General features: G+C 39.3%; 1 protein-coding gene across 2 annotated transcripts in view; it reads right to left on the bottom strand.

Moving 5' to 3' along the window:
• Positions 1 to 75: 75 nt before the first annotated feature.
• LOC111225382 (RNA polymerase II elongation factor ELL-like) overlaps positions 76 to 18,534 on the bottom strand; it is a 23,190-nt gene continuing 4,731 nt past the window's right edge. The window contains exons 5-12 of one of the 2 annotated variants that reach the window (XM_022750211.1): positions 5,362 to 5,696; positions 5,030 to 5,154; positions 3,638 to 4,124; positions 3,465 to 3,552; positions 3,305 to 3,371; positions 2,384 to 2,555; positions 2,202 to 2,246; positions 76 to 2,090 (exon numbers count right to left, since the gene is read on the bottom strand). In XM_022750211.1, coding sequence (XP_022605932.1) covers positions 1,962 to 2,090; positions 2,202 to 2,246; positions 2,384 to 2,555; positions 3,305 to 3,371; positions 3,465 to 3,552; positions 3,638 to 4,124; positions 5,030 to 5,154; positions 5,362 to 5,696 — 1,448 coding nt within the window. In that variant the 3' untranslated portion in view covers positions 76 to 1,961. The remainder of the gene's footprint in view (positions 2,091 to 2,201; positions 2,247 to 2,383; positions 2,556 to 3,304; positions 3,372 to 3,464; positions 3,553 to 3,637; positions 4,125 to 5,029; positions 5,155 to 5,361; positions 5,697 to 18,534) is intronic. The other variant, XM_022750212.1, reaches the window with a different exon arrangement.

The following is an 18,534-nucleotide window of genomic DNA, read 5'->3' as shown; positions in this document are numbered from 1 at the left end:
ATCCTTTTTAAAATCAGTTTTGGTACTTATATTCCTTTGATGTGGAGGTGTTTTTTTGATAAATGCACTGCTTAACATTTTTGAAATTTTGGTTTAATCACCCCCAAACAGGCAACACACTGAATCAATGATTAACATCTGATTGAATTTGACATTAACCCTAACAGACATACATGTTTGATTTTTTAGGACACCCATTCTTAATACGGTACTTTTTACAACTATTCATTACTTATATTTTAATTTTAAGCTTTTATGATTAAATAGAGATTTGAGATATTGGTGTCTCAGACCGCTAACTTACCTCACCTACTGATTTAGAATGGATGCTAATAAGATGAACTTTAACAGACAGACTCTTCTAGCAAACCTGCCTTACATAAAGCACTAATTAAGAGCAGTCGTAACACTCTTAAGACACCTACAGTACACATTATATACAAGGTAATATACAGGTTGTGCAATAGCATTTACATAATATCTGGTCAAGCAATCAAAGGTGAAGCTAAGAAGGCTGCACTGTACATGCTGAACACAAACCACCTGTATCTACTATATATTATAGCTACTTACCTGTATATAAAAGTTATACGTTTATGCTGGTTGTCTTTGTTGATTTATCTTAGCTGTATGTCTACTGTGCATCTACCTGGCAGAATTATTTTATAATAAAAATTTTCAGTGGTACCATAAATTATGGTACATGATATAATTTGTTATTTGGATATGGAGCTCAACAAGAATAAATGAAGATTTAATCCACCAAATTAAAACATCTCAACTGTTTCTGTTCATTTACAACATTCTTTACTTATATTTTCTAACTTTAAGGTATTTGTAATTGGTGCAAGATTTTTGGTTGGGTTTGTAAGAAGCATTATGCATTAGGGGAAAGTTTATACAAAATGAATAACAAATGAATTTATTTGAAAGTCAGACAACGTCTCAGATTTACTCCTCATGCATTCTGTAAAGTACACAGCATGCAACAAAATCTGTTCATTTTTTAATTCTTCACCGCCTCAGCCTACACAAACAATAATAACATAACTTTGAATACTCTAAAATTAAAACTGGTTTTAATTATCATACTTTTACTGCAACTCACACTGTAAATTCCCTGAATATAACTTCAAGTTCACATTGTGTTCAACATAACAGCCTTCTGTGTTCCAGGAAAATCACATGAGGGATAACACCAATGGAATACTATGAATCCAGACCACAGTTAGTAACCATTTCAGGCATCAGCAATACTTTCAGGAGTCATTACTGAGTAGATCAGATCAGAGGAGAACCGACAACAACACTGATACAGTCTCTGAAGGACAGAATACTGAAGGACAGTTGTGCACATCTGCATCCCAGCTGCCAGAAACCTTAACCTTCCATTCTTATGAGCTGTCTGGGTATATACAGTGTGCAGTGATCTCATATTCCAGCACAAAATGTGAACATTGACATGGCTAACAGAACACATAAGCAAATATCCAAATTGATGTTTACATTTCATTCACAAAAGAACTAAAATGTGTAACGGGGAAGGGAATCTACAGGTGTTTTCAGGCTTAGCACCATCTCTCCACATGTAACCGTTTTCATTTTAAAGAGTAAGAGCTCAGTTTCAGCTTTCAGACCTTTAGTAAAACTATTGTTACTACTTGTGTCCTTGGCAGTATCATGTCACTGCAGTAGCAGCTCACTGGTCAAACCATTTTTCAAAGAAGATGTCTCATCTTCTAAACCAAGATCTCATATCATAGAGCTGTTCACTCAACTTCCAACTGCTGCTCGTAACAAACAACTCCCAACCTCACTGGCATCTTCAGCAGGTCTTGAGAGACTACATTTAGCCACGACCATCCGATTCCATCCAATGGCATTTAGGTCAGCAGCGTGAACCTCCCTTGGCTCAGGGTGTTTGTTATGATCTCTAAGTTCACTTGTCTCGGAGTCAGTCATCAGTTAGGACAAGAACGCTCCACACTGAGCTGCTGTTGGTCGTACTCTGATATGAGTTTCTTGATGTGGGCCAGTTTGTTGTGCAGATATTCACAGCGAATCTTGTCCTGGTTGTAGTTGGGGTTGGACTACAGGGAAAAATCAAGAAAAAATTTATCATGCAATAGAAAAATAGGGGAGTAGATGTCACATGCAGCAATCTCGTGATAAATATTGGCAAGTTTTCAGACAGTCGTTACCTTTTTAATTTTGCGATACTCTTGAAGAATTTGATTACGAACCGTCTGCAAGAGAGAAATACAGGAACCACAATGAAGTTAGTTTGTTAAAGTTTGCAAGAAAATTATTTTCTTGATGCCCACATGACACAGATATCAGTGTATGTAGCCACACCTTAGCAAAATGACTACAATATTATTACCTTGTATTTACGTGATTCCTGGTGAAGCTGTTTGAGCTGTGTGTCCAGCTCCATGAACTGCCGGGTAACACCATCAATGCGAGCATGTAAATCTCTGTACTCGTTGTACTCCTTGTTAAAATCCTGTTTGTAGCTCTGCCTCTGGTCATGGCTGCAAATCACTGTGTACATCCTGTGCAGAGACAATTTAGACACACTACTGTCACATCTTAGCCACGACATTAGCAGCCTGCAAGAGGTTTGTCATGAAAAGTGCTTGATTTTTGGTGATAAGTGAAGAAAAGAAACGCACATCTGAACCCACACGTTTTAAAGATGTTGTATTTTATCAATCCGTTACAGAAAAAAGCTACCACAAGACTTTGCAGACACTACATTCTTTTCCACCAACTTTCTTTTCATTTCCAAAGAACTTTCCAAGGGGTAAACGTTCCTCTGTGGCATTGTGATTGAAAGCCACAGGAAGACTAAACAATTTATTCTGCTGATGTATCAAAAGTGTGATGGTTGCCTTTCACGTCATTTGTGCCTGGACAACGAAGCCTGGACTTTGTTGTCTGTTGGTCATAAAATCTCTCAGGCTGCATCCTGAATATTATCTGCCACAAACTACAAGCAAAACAATGTAAAACATGTGCTGTGGAGAATAGTACTGTACTTGACCAATCAGCAATGTTCAACCCTGCAAGTCCCACTCTGAAAGTTCCTGAACCTTCGGAAAGTACTACCCCGTGTGCAGGGACTTTTTGAGAGGTAAAACTATCTTCTGAGAACTTAATTTAGACCCTTGTTCCTCCGGTGGAAACGCTGATAGGCAAACTCCTTCCTAAAAGAGGTTCCTGTTCCCTGGGGAAAGTTCCTATGGCTGAATCCACCTTTGGAAACATTTTGTATCAATGTACCAATAAAAGTTATACTTACAATAAATAATCTGCTGTGTCATTGTCCACTTGAAGCACATTGGAATCAAAGAAAATTTCACTTGGCTCTAAAAGAAAGAAGGAAGCATGTCAATTTTTTATTTTTATTTTTTTTTAAATATTGACGCACTGACATCACGTTAGAAGCTCACAGCACTCACCTGGGCAGCCCAGCAAGACTTTGTTGTTTGGATCCTCTGAACTGTGATCTTTTCTCCTTTCTTTACTTTCTCTCCGCCTGTCCTTCTCCTTGACAAACAAAAGAAAAACTAATTGCAACGACATTTTAAACAACTCTGGAAAAGCCACACACCTCCAGGCCTGATGTACTTACCTGGTCTCTGTGTTTGTGTTTGCTCTTCTTCCTTTTTGTTGTGTGTCTACTCAGATCAGGCACTATCAGAGGGGATGGAGGGCGATCAGAGTCGGGCTGAAGATGGTCATCTGGGCTTTCAGGCTCCTCCTGGGCACATGGAGTTGGCTCAAGCCTTTTAGCCACCTCCTCTTCCTGCTGACATACTGCTGACAGGGAGTCCAACAGCTTTCGAGGGTCAAGTGCATTCCTTTTGCCGTCATCCGCTCTCACTTCGCTGATGTCTTTATGAGCCACTTGTTCAGATGGTCTCAATCTTGACTTGTCACTGGCCATTTTGCGAGACAAATGGGATATCCTGGGCTTCTTACTGGCCAGAGGGTCAGTGTATTCCTCTGGCAAGGAATGTTTTGGACGATGTGCTGGGGAGGAGTTGGGGGTGTCTCGCAGTGGGCTGACCTGGGCCTCAGGGACAGTGAGGAGGTTCTGTTGTGGCTGAAACAGTCTCCTGCACAGAAAGTGATATAGTACATAAACCTCAACTGGTATTTCGCCATAGTTTTTTTTTATAGAATGAACAACACAACTGCGATGGCAGTGCAATGGCCCTGCAATTAAAGACATGCTCATGTACACAATAAGCAGGAAAGACAGATCACCTACATTAGTGTCTCAGGTGCGGTTAAAGGATAACTTGGTATTTTTTTAACCTGGACCTTATTTTCCCCATGTTTTTGGGTGTAAATGATTGATAGGGACAAAAATCTTTGGAATCGGTGCAGTATTGAGCAAGAACAGTGTATACCCAGGAACCATAACAGCTGTTGCAATATACACAAGAAGACAGCTGTTTATGTCAAAGTAAGTCCACTAAAAGTGCTTGTTTTGCCATTGACAGGCTCTGATAGTTATTATAAGCATCTGACATTATGGATAGGATTCCTACAGAGATATGCCTTTTTGTTAAAGAGCAAGATCCTTTTTGTTTAACCAGAAACATCCGTCATTTTACCTGACAGAACACAGGGGTTGCTTGAATACACACAATAGCACACGAAAACTAACTGATCGAGGCAGCGGTATTTACTTCCTGAAAAGCTCTTCTTTGTGAAGATTTAACAGCCTGATAAACTTAAATGAGTGAGCTGGAGAGTGAATGGAATATATAAGCCAATTCCCATTAAAATACCAAATATAAAGACAGAAATAAAAAGGCAATCCTTTTCCTATTCATCCAAATAATTTGCCTAATCTTTTGCATTTCTTGAGATGCTGCAGAAAAAGATCTTCATGTGCTGTATTTGTACACATCTTTAGCATAATACTGTTGCCATTTCGAAAGCCCCCCCCCCCCAACTATCTTGTGCATTTTAATGGTGTGAACACAGTGGCACATCTGTCCTCATCTGTTACCTGACAAGGATTCTTTTAAGCAGCTGCTGGTCTCCTGAGGTATAGCCTGGCCAGTCCTTCTGCAGGTCCTTATATAGACTCTCCTTCAGAACAAATGTTTTGTCCCTGCTGTTGAGCTGTCCAACCTGCAAACAGACACATACAAAAATAAACACAGGTGAGAAAAGACTTATTTTCTGTGTTTAGAGTTCATCAGTTCATTTATACATTTAATCACTTTTGGGGTGAGTGTTCTAGCCCTGTGTGTCTGTATAATTCTTTGAATTTGGGAATTATCTAAAACTTTAATTTAATGGTATTTAGTGTCATAACTGAAAAAAAAAAATCAATACCTGTATTTGTCTGGGCAAAACAGAAAAAAAAATCACCTCCGTCAGTACAGAGTCCAGCATATCTTTGTCTCCTGCTGACAATCCGTCTTTCTGCAGCCTCAGGATCAACTCAGGCCTCTTGTACGGCCTCAGAGCCAGGAGGTGTGTTAATCTCTCCCTGAGCGGCCTCTCCTGCACAACACCCACACTCCTCCTGTTGGACGCACCAGCACCCTTCTTCAACTTGGACACACTTTCCCCCCTCTTACTGTTGCTGAGGAAGGACTGGGATGACTGTTTGGGCTTGGTCAGGCTGGCCAGCGCAGGCGCTGGGGCTCGCACAGTTACCTTCTTGCCTGTGAAGGAGCAGGAAATCACACATCAAAAAGATGCCATTTCCAAATAAAGCAAGAAATACCTTCAAAAGAAAACCTGTGAAGTTCAAAGGGACCTGACAGAGATTTTTATCATCAACGGTGGCCTTGTGCTGTACTCTTAAAAACAGTTCAATAAGTTTTTATTTTTCAAAATTTTCATTGCCTGAACCTCCTAGTAGTGACTGTGCGTAACTACTGCTTTTTCAGGCTAGATGATGCATGATCAGACACCAGAGGAAGAGAAATGGGTGGATCACCTCTGACAGAACTGTGAATAAAAGAGAAATGACCTCATTTCACCTCTTGGGAAACCCACATTCAGGTTACAAAGATGCACAGACATCATAGTGAGCAAAAGCTGCTAACTAATGTAGGAAATAACCACACTGTTGCACAAGCCTCAAGTTCTGCTTTTTTTTTTATATATGTAAGCTTCCTCTGAACTGACAAAATCATCAATCTATTGCGTACGTCTCTTTGCATGTGTTGTATGTGTTGTGCGTTCACTGAAACAAGATAATGGTGGTTAACATATCTGTTTAGAAGGAAGTGGTTTGGTGGTTAGAAGTAGAAGAAAGCGGTGACAAAAAAAAAAAAAAAATCACTGTTTTTTTTCATATGTATGTGTATTTGTTGAGCATGTTGTACCGAATGTAGTCTGTGTATGTTCTGCAAGTATGTTTGTCAAGACTCGGTAGCCTATAAAATCACTGTATTATATACAGTAACAATATATATACGTTTTATATATATATATATATATATGTATATACACATTATATACTCTATGTGAATATGCATATGTGTGCTGTATAGAAAGTTTACTAAGTAGAAAACAGACAAAAGCACACTAACCCAAGAAGAATAGTCCGGTATTATCTTTCCGAAGCGCGGCAAGCAGTCCACACCCGCCCATGCTGCCAACAACCTGCAATAAGTCACACACATAAAACATAAAATCCATGATTTTATCCTTTATCTAATCAGGAATCAGTGCCATCGCACACTTTTTCTCCATGATTTTAATACAATACTTTTTATTGAAGATCATAAATGTCCCTCAGTTATTACACCACTCACCCCTTCCAGACCCAGCAACAGTCCTGTAAGGAGCTCATAGTCGCAGCAGTCGCAGACGCGACCTGCATTAGTTGCCACGTGCCTACAATTGTGGGCAACTGCCTTTTGCCAAGATCGCAGTGGCATTGATGTGAGTCCTCTCTCCTCCGGTAGAGAGAATCAAGTTCTCGCAGAACCGAGCCTGCCTGGCAGGTGAGAAATACTGAAAAAACAGAGAAAGAGGATCTCTGAGAATGATTGCAAATATGCTGTTTAGTAGTTTTTTTGATACGCAATACAGCTCATTTTGATGAAACTTGAAGGATTTTTTAGAGTTACCAGAGATGCTATCAATGGTAATTATGGGTGTTCATAAAGAGCAGTGGAGAGGATGAATCTTCATCAATAGTAGCTGGGACACGCCCCCAACCAGCCCAGTGTTTCCTTCCTTGAGGATTCACTGGCCAGGTGTGCGAACTGTTTACAATGTAGCTATACAGGAGGGGAAACAAAGACACTATTAGAACACTTGCCTTATGTTTCGTATCTATCTATATATCTAAGTCCTTCTTCCCACATGTTATATACTGAGAATCTGGAAACTTCCTCTGTTGGTCCTGAGGTCTCAACAACAGTTCACTGGAACGCTGCAGAAGAAATGAAATATGTAATGACATCAATTCTTTAGTATGGATGAAATGAATGAATGAAGCCGAATTCAATTGCTAACCCATCATCCTTCATTTTTGACGCAGTCCACATACTGGACTCCAGCAGGTCCCGGGTCAGTGATGGTGTCCTGCCTGGTAGGATCTTCTGAAGAAGACTATAATCTCCTGAGTACCTGGAGAAAGGCAGCCTCTCTAGGGGCTTGCAGCCGGAAGAGTGCTGAGTCCACCTGCCCGCAGCCCATGCAGCTCTTTACAATGCAGCTAAAAACTGCCCTGAGCTGGCAGGTGAGAAATGAGTGTGTAAGGTCTACAGGTGAAAAGTCTGGTTGTGGCTGTAGATGAGAGGGGTGCTATGGGGGCTGAGATGTCTGAGAGCTGTCCACTTAGTTTTGGTGTTCTTTTGGAAATCCCGCATGATGGAGAGATATATTGGGAGAGATGCAAAATAGGCTGCAGAAAAAGAAGTAGATGAAACCTCAAAGTCTGGTGCGCACAAGGCAGTGCAAAAGAATATTCTAATCTCATTTCATGCCCCATTTGTATTTTAGCAGAGCCAACTGCTATAATGAAGTACCCCAAAGTACTGTCCTGCTGTAGCCCCGTGAACATACTGAACTTTCTGGTAGGAGAGAGTAAGAAAAACTAAAATACATTGCTGAACGCAATACAATTTGAGCAACAACACATTTTATTTTATATCCAGAAGACCTTCAAATTTGTTTATAAACCTAAAATAATTAAAAATATACATCAAAATTTTAGGAGAATTTAACACCTCTTATTGTTTTGTCAAAGTAAAATAATTTCAGGTGCTGCGATCAAGTGGTACTGATTTCTAGCGGTTAAATATATAATATATATATATAAAAGAGGCAAATCCTTACAGTCTATTGGTTTTTGCTTCCATAGAAATTGCCTTGGACAAAAGCCTAACCGTTTCTTAATGTGAATGTTGAGATTTTTACCTTTGTGACATGTTCTGATTGTTAGTTAGCAATAACTGTTTTGCATTAGAATACAGCAAACAATACTGCGAGTAAATCATCAGGGTGTTATTTTTAATTCACGTATATTGTTTTTTAAAACGGTGTCACCCTTAATGTAGATAGTAAAATGTCTTCTTATACTTTGCATCTTCTTGTAGCAAATTAAAGTAGAAAGGACGATAACAAGCTGCTTGCCTGAGGCACCTGCCCTGGCAAACTAGCCAGCAAAACTGACGTTTGCTTTTTTTGGATAGTGACCTAAAGCTTCTTCGCCCACAATGACACAACAATGCACAGAATGAAGCTGAATATGTCAGTTAGCTTAGCTCGAATTAGCGCAGCTGTTTGACAAAGCGAGCAAGCGAGCAATATCCATGTGTTACTCACCATAAACGTTCACTTAACGGCCCGCATCTCTTGTTCATGTGTCCTTCTTTCGTGTCAATATCTCAGAAGTGGTGAAATCTGTATCAAAGTTCAAGGCCAGCGAAGCTAACTTAAAGATGTCGACACTGAGTGTTTATCAACTAGCACGACAGCAAGTAGCTGCAGAGGTTGACGGCCGGTGAAAGGTCACGAGAAGAGAATGGACGGAATGCAGAGGCTTCTTTCTTCCAAGAGAATCTCTCTAATAGGCGTGAACATTTCTTTATTCGCTGAACAGCCAATGAGGGATGTGGTAAGTAAATGGAAACAGTTTTTTATATTTTCTTTTCACATTTAATTCAGCCTGGTATGGGAAACCAGTTAGATCCCGTGCTCGTTTTTTTACTGGAAATTTTTAACAAGAAAATCTGGGTCTTGAGTTTACACAGATGAATTTGAAAAATGTTTTGGTTTTTTTCAATTATATTTTATGAAAAAATGTCTGGCCACTGTATGATTAAATACATAGTGAAAAAAAAATGTATATATCCTTTTATAAAATCAAGGTTTTTGGTACTTATAGTTTCTTTGATGTGGAGTGTTTTTTTGATTAATGCACTGCTTAACATTTTTGAAAATTTTGGGTTTAATCAACTCCCAACCAGGCAACACACTAATTCAATGATTTAACATCTGATTGAATTTGACATTAACTCCTAACGACATACATGGTTTGATTTTTTGTTAGGACCCATTTTAATACGTACTTTTTACAACTATTCAATTACTATAATTTTAATTTTAAGCTTTTATGATTTTAAATAGAGATTTGAGAAGATATTGGGTGTCTCCAGACCGCTAACTTACCTCACTACTGATTTAGAATGGATGCTAATAAGGATGAACGTTTAAAACATGACTAGTATCTCTTCTAGGCAAACCTGCCTTTACATATAAGGCATCTAATTAAGGACAGTCGTACACTCTTAAGACACCTACAGTACACATTATTTATACAGTAGTAATATACAGTTTGTGCAATATGCATTTACATAATATCTTGGTCAAACATCGAATAGGTGAAGCTAAGAAGGCTGCACTGTATCATGCTGAACACAAACCACACCTGTATCTACTATATTATTAATAGGCTACTTTACCTGTATATAAAAGTTATCGTTTAGCTGGTTGCTTTGTTGATTATCTTAGCGTGTATGTTCTTAGCTGTGCATCTACCTGGCAGATATTTTATAATAAAAATTTTCACGTGGTACCATAAATTCGGTAACATATGATTATAATTTGTTATTCTTTGGATTAGGACTCCAACATAAGTAAGTAAGTTTACAAACTCCACCAAAGAAATCTCACTCCTCATGTTACCAAATCTTAAAACTCTAATATGTTTCTAAAGATATGTTGTAATTGGGGCAGATTTTTGCGTTGGGTTTTAAGAAGCATTATGCATTTAGGGAGAAAGTCTTATACAAAATGAATAACAACATGAATTTATTGAAAGTCAGACAAGCGTCTCAGATTTACTCCTCATGCATTCTGTAACAGTACACAGCAGCAACAAAATCTGTCATTTTTTAATTCTTCACTGCGCCTTCAGCACACAAACAATAATATACATAACTTTGAAATACTCTAAAATTAAAACTGGTTTAATTATCAATACTGTTACTGCAACTCAACACTGTAAATTTCCCTGAATATAACTTCAAGTTTACATTTGTGTCAATTCATAACAGCCTCTGTTTCCAGAAAATCACATGAAGGGATAGACACCAATGGAAATACTGATATCCAGACACAGTTATAACCGCATTTCAGCATCAGCAATACTTTCAGATCATTACTGAGTTAGATCGAGATCAGAGGAGAAACCACAACAACACTGATACAAGTCTCTGAAGGTTACAGAATACTAAGGACAGTTTGTGCACATTGCATCCCAGCTGGCAGAAACCTTAAACCTTCCATTCTTATGAAGCTGTCGGTATTACAGTGTCAGTGATCTCATATTCAGCACAAAAATTGGAAACATTGACATGCTTAACAAAACACATAAGCAAATATCAAATTGATGTTTACATTCATTCACAAAAGAACTAAAATGTTGTAACGGGGAAGGGAATTCTACAGGTGTTTTCAGGCTTAGCACCAATCTCTCCACATGTAACCGTTTTTCATTTTTAAAAGAGTAAGAGCTCAGTTTCGCTTTCCAGAACCTTTAGTAAAACATTGTTACTAACTTGTGTCCCTTGGCAGTAATCATGTCACTGCAGTACAGCTCACTGCGTCAAACCATTTTTCAAAGAAATGTCTCATACTTCCTAAACCAAATCTCATTAATCATAGAGCTGTTCACTCAACTGTCCAACTGCTGCTCTAAACAAACAATCCCAACCTCACTGGCATCTTCAGCAGGTCTTGAGAGACTACATTTAGCCACGACCATTCGCGATCCATCCAATGCATTTAGGTCAGCAGCAGTGAACCTCCCTTGGCTCAGGGTTCGTTGTTATGATCTCTAAAGTTCACTGTCCTCGGAAGTCAGTCATCAGTTAGGTACAGAGAACGTCTCACAATTGAGCTGCTGTTGGTCGTACGTCTGATATGAGTTATCTGATGTGGCCAAGTTTTGTTGTCAGATATTCACAGCGAATCCTTGTCCTGGTTGTTAGTTGGGGTTGGACTACAGGGAAAAATCAAAAAAAATTTATCATGCAATAGAAAAATAGGGGAGTTAGATGTCACTATGCAGCAATCTCGTGATAAATATTGGCAAGTTTTTCAGACAGTCGTTACCCGTTTTAATTTTTGCGATACTCTTGAAGAATTTGATTAGAACCGTCTGCTAAGAGAGAAATTACAGGAACCAATCAATGAAGTTAGTTTTTTAATAGTTTGCAAGAAAATTATTTCTTCTATGCCCACATGAACAGATATCAGTGTATAGCCACACCTTAGCAAAATGATACAATATTTTACCTTTTGTATTTTACGTGATTCCTCTGTGAAGCCTGTTGAGTGCTGTTAGTCCAGCTCCATGAAACTTGCCGGTACACCATCATTGCGAGCATGTTAAATCTCTTACTCGTTGTACTCCTTGTTAAAATCCTGTTGTAGCTCTGCCTCTGGTCATGGCTGCCACATCACTGTGTACATCCTGTGCAGCAGACAATTTAGACACCACTACTTCACATTCTTATGCTCACGACATGTAGCAGCCTGCCAAGAGGTTTGTCATGAAAAAGTGCTTGATTTTTGGTGATAATGAAGAAAAGAAAACGCAACCATGCTGAACCCACACCGTTTTAAATGATGTTGTATTTTATGCAAATCCGTTACAGAAAAAAAGCTACCACAAGACTTTGCCAACACTACATCTTTTCCACCAACTTTCTTTTCCATTTCCAAAGACTTTCCAAGGGGTATAACTGTTCCTCTGTGGCATTGTGATTGAAAGCCACAGGAAGACTAAAACAATTATTTGCTGATTTATCAAAAAGTGTGATGGTTGCCTTTCACGTCATTTGGTGCCTGGACAACGAACCTGGGACTTTGTGTCTGTTGTTCATAAAAATCTCTTCAGCTGCATCTCTGAATATTATCTGCCAACAAACTACAAGCAAAACAATGTAAAACATGTGCTGTGAGAATATAACTTGTACTTCGACAATCAGCAATGTTCAACCCTGCAAGTCCCACTCTGAAAGTTCTGAACCTTCGAAAGTACTACTCCCGTGTGCAGGGAAACTTTTGAGCAGGTAACAACTATCTTCTGAGAACTTAATTTAGACCCTTGTTTCCTCCGGTGGAAACGCTGATAGGCAAAAGACTCCTTTCCTAAAAGAGGTTCCTTGTTCCCGGGGAATAGTTCCTATTGGCTGATCCACCTTTGGAAACATTTTTATGCAAATTTACAATAAAAGTTATATACAATAAATAATCTGCTGTGTCATGTCCACTGAAGCACATTGGAATCAAAGAAATTTCACTTGGCTCTAAAAGAAAGAAGAAGCATGTAATTTTTTATTTTTATTTTTTTTTTAAATATTGACGCACGTGACATCACACGTTTAGAAGCTCGCAGCACTCAACCTGGGCAGCCCAGCAAGATCTTGTGTTGTTTGAATCCTCTGAACTGTGATCTTTCTCCTTTCTTTACTTTCTCCTCTACGTTCCTTCTCCTACAAACAAAAGAAAAACTAATTGCACGACATTTTTAAAACAACTTGGAAAACCACACACCTCCAGGCCTGATGTACTTACCTGGTCTCTGTGTTTGTGTTTGCTCTTCTCTCTTTTTGTTGTGTGGTCTACCTCAGATCAAGCAACTATCAGAGGGATGGAGGGTCGGATCAGAGTCGGCTGAAATGGTCAATCTGGGCTTTCAGGCTCCTCCTGGGCAACATGGAGTTGCTCAAGGCCTTTACCACCCCTCTTCCTGCTGACATAACTGCTGACAGGGAGTCAACAGCTTTCGAGGGTCATGCATTCTTTTGCCATCATTCCGCTCTCACTTCGCTGACCTGTTCTTTATGAGCCATTGTTCAGATGGTCTCAATCTTGACTTGTCCTGGCCATTTTGCGATGACAAATGGATATTCCTGCCTTCTATACTGCGCCAGAGTGGCAGTATTCCTCTTGCAAGGAATGTTTTGACGATGTGCTGGGAGGAGTTGGGGGTGTCTCGAGTGGGCTGACCTGGGCCTCTAGGACATGAGGAGTTCTGTTGTGCTGAAACAGTCGGGGGGGGTCCTGCACAGAAATGATATAGTAATAAACCTCAAACTGTATTTCGCCATGATTGTTTTTTTTTATTAGAATGAAGCAACACAACTGCTGGATGCAGTGCAATGGCCTGCATTAAAAGACATGCTCAGTTGGTACACAATAGCAGGAAGGACAGAATCACCTACATTATGTGTCTCAGGTGCCGGTTAAAGGAAAGCTTGTATTTTTTTAACCTGGACCTTATTTTCCCCATGTTTTTTGGGTGTAAATGATTGATGGGGACAAAAATCTTTGGAATCGGTGCAGTATTGAGCAAGAACAGTGCATACCAGGAACCATAACAGCTGTTGCAATAGTACACAAGAAGACAGCTGTTTATGTCAAAGTAAGTCCACTAAATCGTGCTTGTTTTGCCATTGACAGGCTTCTGATAGTTATTATAAGCATCTGACATTATGGATAGGATCCTACAGAGATATTGCCTTTTTTTAAAGAGCAAGATCCTTTTTGTTTTAACCAGAACATCCGTCATTTTACCTGACAGAACACAGGGGTTGCTTGAATACACACATAGCACACGAAAACTACTGATCGAGCAGCGGTATTTTACTTCCTGAAGCTCTTCTTTGTGAAGATTAAGCAGCCTGATAAACTTAAATGAGTGAGTGAGAGTGAATGGAATAATATAGCCAATTCCCATTAAAATACCAATATATAAAGACAGAAATAAAAAGGCCATGCTTTTCCTATTTATCCAAATAATTTTGCCTAATCTTTTGCATTTCTTGAGATGCTGCAGAAAAAGATCCTTCATTGTGCTGTATTTGTACACATCTTTAGCATAATACTGTTGCCATTTCGAAAGCCCCCCCCCCCCCCCCAACTATCTGTGCATTTTAATGGTGTGAACACAGTGGCACATCTGTCCTCATCTGGTTACCTGACAAGGATCTTTTAAGCAGCTGCTGGTCTCCTGAGTTATAGCCGTGCCAGTCCTTCTGCAGGTCCTTATATAGACTCTCCTTCAGAACAAATGTTTTGTCCCTGCTGTTGAGCTGTCCAACCTGCAAACAGACACATACACAAAATAAACACAGGTGAGAAAAAGACTTTATTTTCTGTGTTTAGAGTTCATCAGTTCATTTATACATTTAATCACTTTTGGGGTGAGTGTTCTAGCCCTGTGTGTCTGTATAATTCTTTGAATTTGGGAATTATCTAAAACTTTATTTAATTGTATTTAGTGTCATAACTGAAAAAAAAAAATCAAATACCTGTATTTGTCTGGGCAAAACAGAAGAAAAAAAATCACCTCCGTCAGTACAGAGTCCAGCAATACTTGTCTCCTGCTGACAATCCGTCTTTCTGCAGCCTCAGAATCAACTCAGGCCTCTTGTACCGGCCTCAGAGCCAGGAGGTGTGTTAATCTCTCCCTGAGCGCCTCTCCTGCACAACACCCACACTCCTCCTGTTGGACGCACCACCAGCCCTTCTTCAACTTGGACACACTTTCCCCCCTCTTAACTGTTGCTGAGGAAGACTGGGATGCCTGTTTGGGCTTGGTCAGGCTGGCCAGCGCAGGCGCTGGGGCTCGCACAGTTCCCTTCTGCCTGTGAAGGAGCAGGGAAATCACACATCAAAAAGTGCCATTTCCAAATAAAGCAAGAATAATCCTTCAAAAGAAAACCTGTGAAGTTCAAAGGGACCTGACAGAGATTTTTATCATCAACGGTGGCCTTGTGCTGTACTCTTAAAAAACAGTTCAATAAGTTTTATTTTTCAAAATTTTCATTGACTGACTGAACCTCCTAGTTGCTGGAGCTGTACTGTGCGTAACTACTGCTTTTTCAGGCTAGATGATGCATGATCAGACACAGAGGAAGAGAAATGGGTGGATCACCTCTGACAGAAACTGTGAAAAAAGAGAAATGACCTCATTTCACCTCTTGGGAAACCACATTCAGGTTAAAAAGATGCACAGACATCATAGTGAGCAAAAGCTGCTAACTAATGGTAGAAATAAACCACACTGTTTGCACATAGCCTCAGTTCTGCTTTTTTTTTATAATATGTAAGCTTCCTCTGAAACTGACAAAATCATCAATCTATTGCGTATCTCTTTGCATGTGTTGTATGTTTGTGCGTTCACTGAAACAAGATAATGGTGGTAACATATCTGTTAGAAGGAAGTGGTTTGGTGGTTAGAAGTAGAAGAAAGCGGTGAACAAAAAAAAAAAATCACTGTTTTTTTCATATGTATGTGTATTTGTTGAGCATGTTGTACCGAATGTAGTCTGTGTATGTTCTGCAAGTATGTTTGTCAAGACTCGGTAGCCTATAAATCACTGTATTATATACAGTAACAATATATATACGTTTTATATATATATATATATTATGTATATACACATTATATACTCTATGTGAATATGCATATGTGTGCTGTATAGAAAGTTTACTAAGTAGAAAACAGACAAAAGCACACTAACCTGCAGAAGGAAAGAGTGAAGACTGGCTGTTATCTTGGTCACTGTTACCACATGTTGCTATGGTAACCAATGCAATATGGCTGACTGTTTTTTTTTTTTCCCCCCAACATAACCAGCACAGTACAAATTTGTCTTCAGGCCATTTATTTTCCTTAGCTGGAGTTAAACATTTTACAACAAGCAGACTCTGTGCAGATGTGAGTGTTGTCTGGATTTTCTTTTTTTTCCTACCCTGGTAGCGCCCCCATGTTGATGACAATGGCCCCTCGGCTACGTGTCTCCTCTCAGCTTGGCCATGCTCTGACGAGCCTTATCGTACGAGTCATCTGTAGCGTTGACTGTCATCTTTTTCTGAATCACCCCAAGACATGACAGCTCCTCGGGCAGCACTGGGAGAGGAGGAGGAGAGGAGGAGAGGAGGAGGAGGAGAGAGAACAGACAGTGATCGACAGAGCTCTCAGGACTCCTTCATGTTATCCATTTCAAATAAAACGTTGTTTTTCACTACATACTTGCTGGACTGATGTTTATGCTTTGATAGTGTTGAGCTAGATGTATGCTCACATTAGCCAAAAATAATCACACCAATTCTGTAGTTTATAATATTTTTAACAGGTGCATTTGGGCAACAGCAAAGACTGCTATATTTTTTGGTCAGGACTCAACTGCAGATTTGATGAATAATTCTTAAACTTTTCACAACGAGCTGACATTTATACATTCACTTCTCTACATTTCCAGCTTCTAGACCTGTACAGTCAAGAGCCCTGTGTTTTTTCTGGCATTTAGAGCGACATTACCAGCGGGGTGACTTTCACATAGCAGTAGGGAGTCAAGACATTTTAAAATATTGAAACAATTTTCAAACGCCCAGTTTAATGCATATCATAGAATACAAAGTAAACATATAATCATGTAATCACTGCAGACAAAACAAGCTTACAGACCTCATGAGTAGTTTTAAATTCCCTGTGTATATAAAATGGTGTGATCTGCACACATTTATCAGTTTATTTTGCTTGTTGCTTCCAAAATTAAATTTTGCAAATTTACATCTGCAAATGCTTGAGTATCAAGTTTTCATAATTATTGTTCCTTAAAATCTAAGCATTATGTCTTTCATTTTGCAGAGAATCAACCATCCCTTGTCTCAGTAGGAAAAGAGATGACGTGAGATATACCTTCGGCGTGAACGAATGTAGCTCCGTGACAAATCCACCATCGGAAGCTTTGACTGTGGTCCCAACACTCAGTGCAGGTAAATTACAACATAATAAATCTCCTATAAAACAGTTAGATAACCTACACTTTTGTTGCGTTTGGTTCAGATTAAAAATGAAAGACATAATGCTTAGATTTTAAGGAACAATAATTATGAAAATACTTGATACTCAAGCATTTGCAGATGTAAATGTTGTCTAAAATTTTATATTTGGAAGCATCAAGGCAAAATAAAACGTGATAATGTATGCAGATCACACATTTTATATTACACAGGGAATTTAAAACCACCTACTCATGTAGGTCTGTAAGTCTTGTTTTGTCTGCAGTGATTACATGAATTATATGTTTTATCTTTGTATTCTATGTTATAGCCATTAACTGGGGCGTTTGAAAATTGTTTCAATATTTTTTAAATGTCTTGATCCCTTTACTGCTATGTGAAGAGTCACCCCCTGGTAATGTCGCTCTAATGCCAGAAAAAACACAGGGCTCTGCTGTACAGGTCTAAGAAGCTGGAAATGTAAGAGAAAGTAATGTGATAAATGTCAGCCGTTGTAGTAAAGTTTAAGAATTATTCATCAAGATCTGCAGTTGAGTCCTGACAAAAAATGATAGCAGTCCTTTGCTGTTGGCCCATAGTGACACCTGTTAAAAATATTATAAAACTACAGATTGGTGTGATTGTATTTGGCTAAATGTGAGCATATCATCTAAGCTCAACACTATCAAAGCATAAACATCGAGTCCAGCAAGTATGTAGTAAAAGACAACGTTTTATTTGAAATGGATTAACATGAAAGGAGTCCTGAGAGCTCTGCCAGATCACTGTCTGTTCTCTCTCCCCTCCTCCTCCCCTCCTCCCTCCTCCTTCTCCCCAGCTGTCTGCCGAGGAGCTGTCATTCTTGGGTGGAATTCAGAAAAAAGAATGAACAGTCAACCGCTACAAGATACTCGTACGATAAGGCTCGTCCAGGAGCATGGCCCAAGCTTAGGAGGAGACACGTAGCCGAGGGGCCATTGTCATCAAACATGGGGGCGCTACCAAGGGTAGGAAAAAAAGAAATCCAGACAACACTTCACTTGCACGAGTCGCTGTGTTGTAAATGTTTTTAACTCCAGCTAAGGAATAAGAATGGACTGGAAGACTAATTTGACTGTGCTGGTTAGTGTTGGGGGAAAAAAAAACAGTCCAGCCATATTGCATTGGTTACCATAGCAACATGTGGTAACAAGTGACACAAGTAAAGCCAGTCTTCACTCTTTCCTCTGCAGGTTA

Source organism: Seriola dumerili, unplaced genomic scaffold (assembly GCF_002260705.1).
Source record: "Seriola dumerili isolate Sdu_G_001 unplaced genomic scaffold, Sdu_1.0 BDQW01000149.1, whole genome shotgun sequence".
Classification (NCBI taxonomy): Eukaryota; Metazoa; Chordata; class Actinopteri; order Carangiformes; family Carangidae; genus Seriola; species Seriola dumerili.
This window is presented reverse-complemented; position numbering and strand designations above follow the sequence as displayed.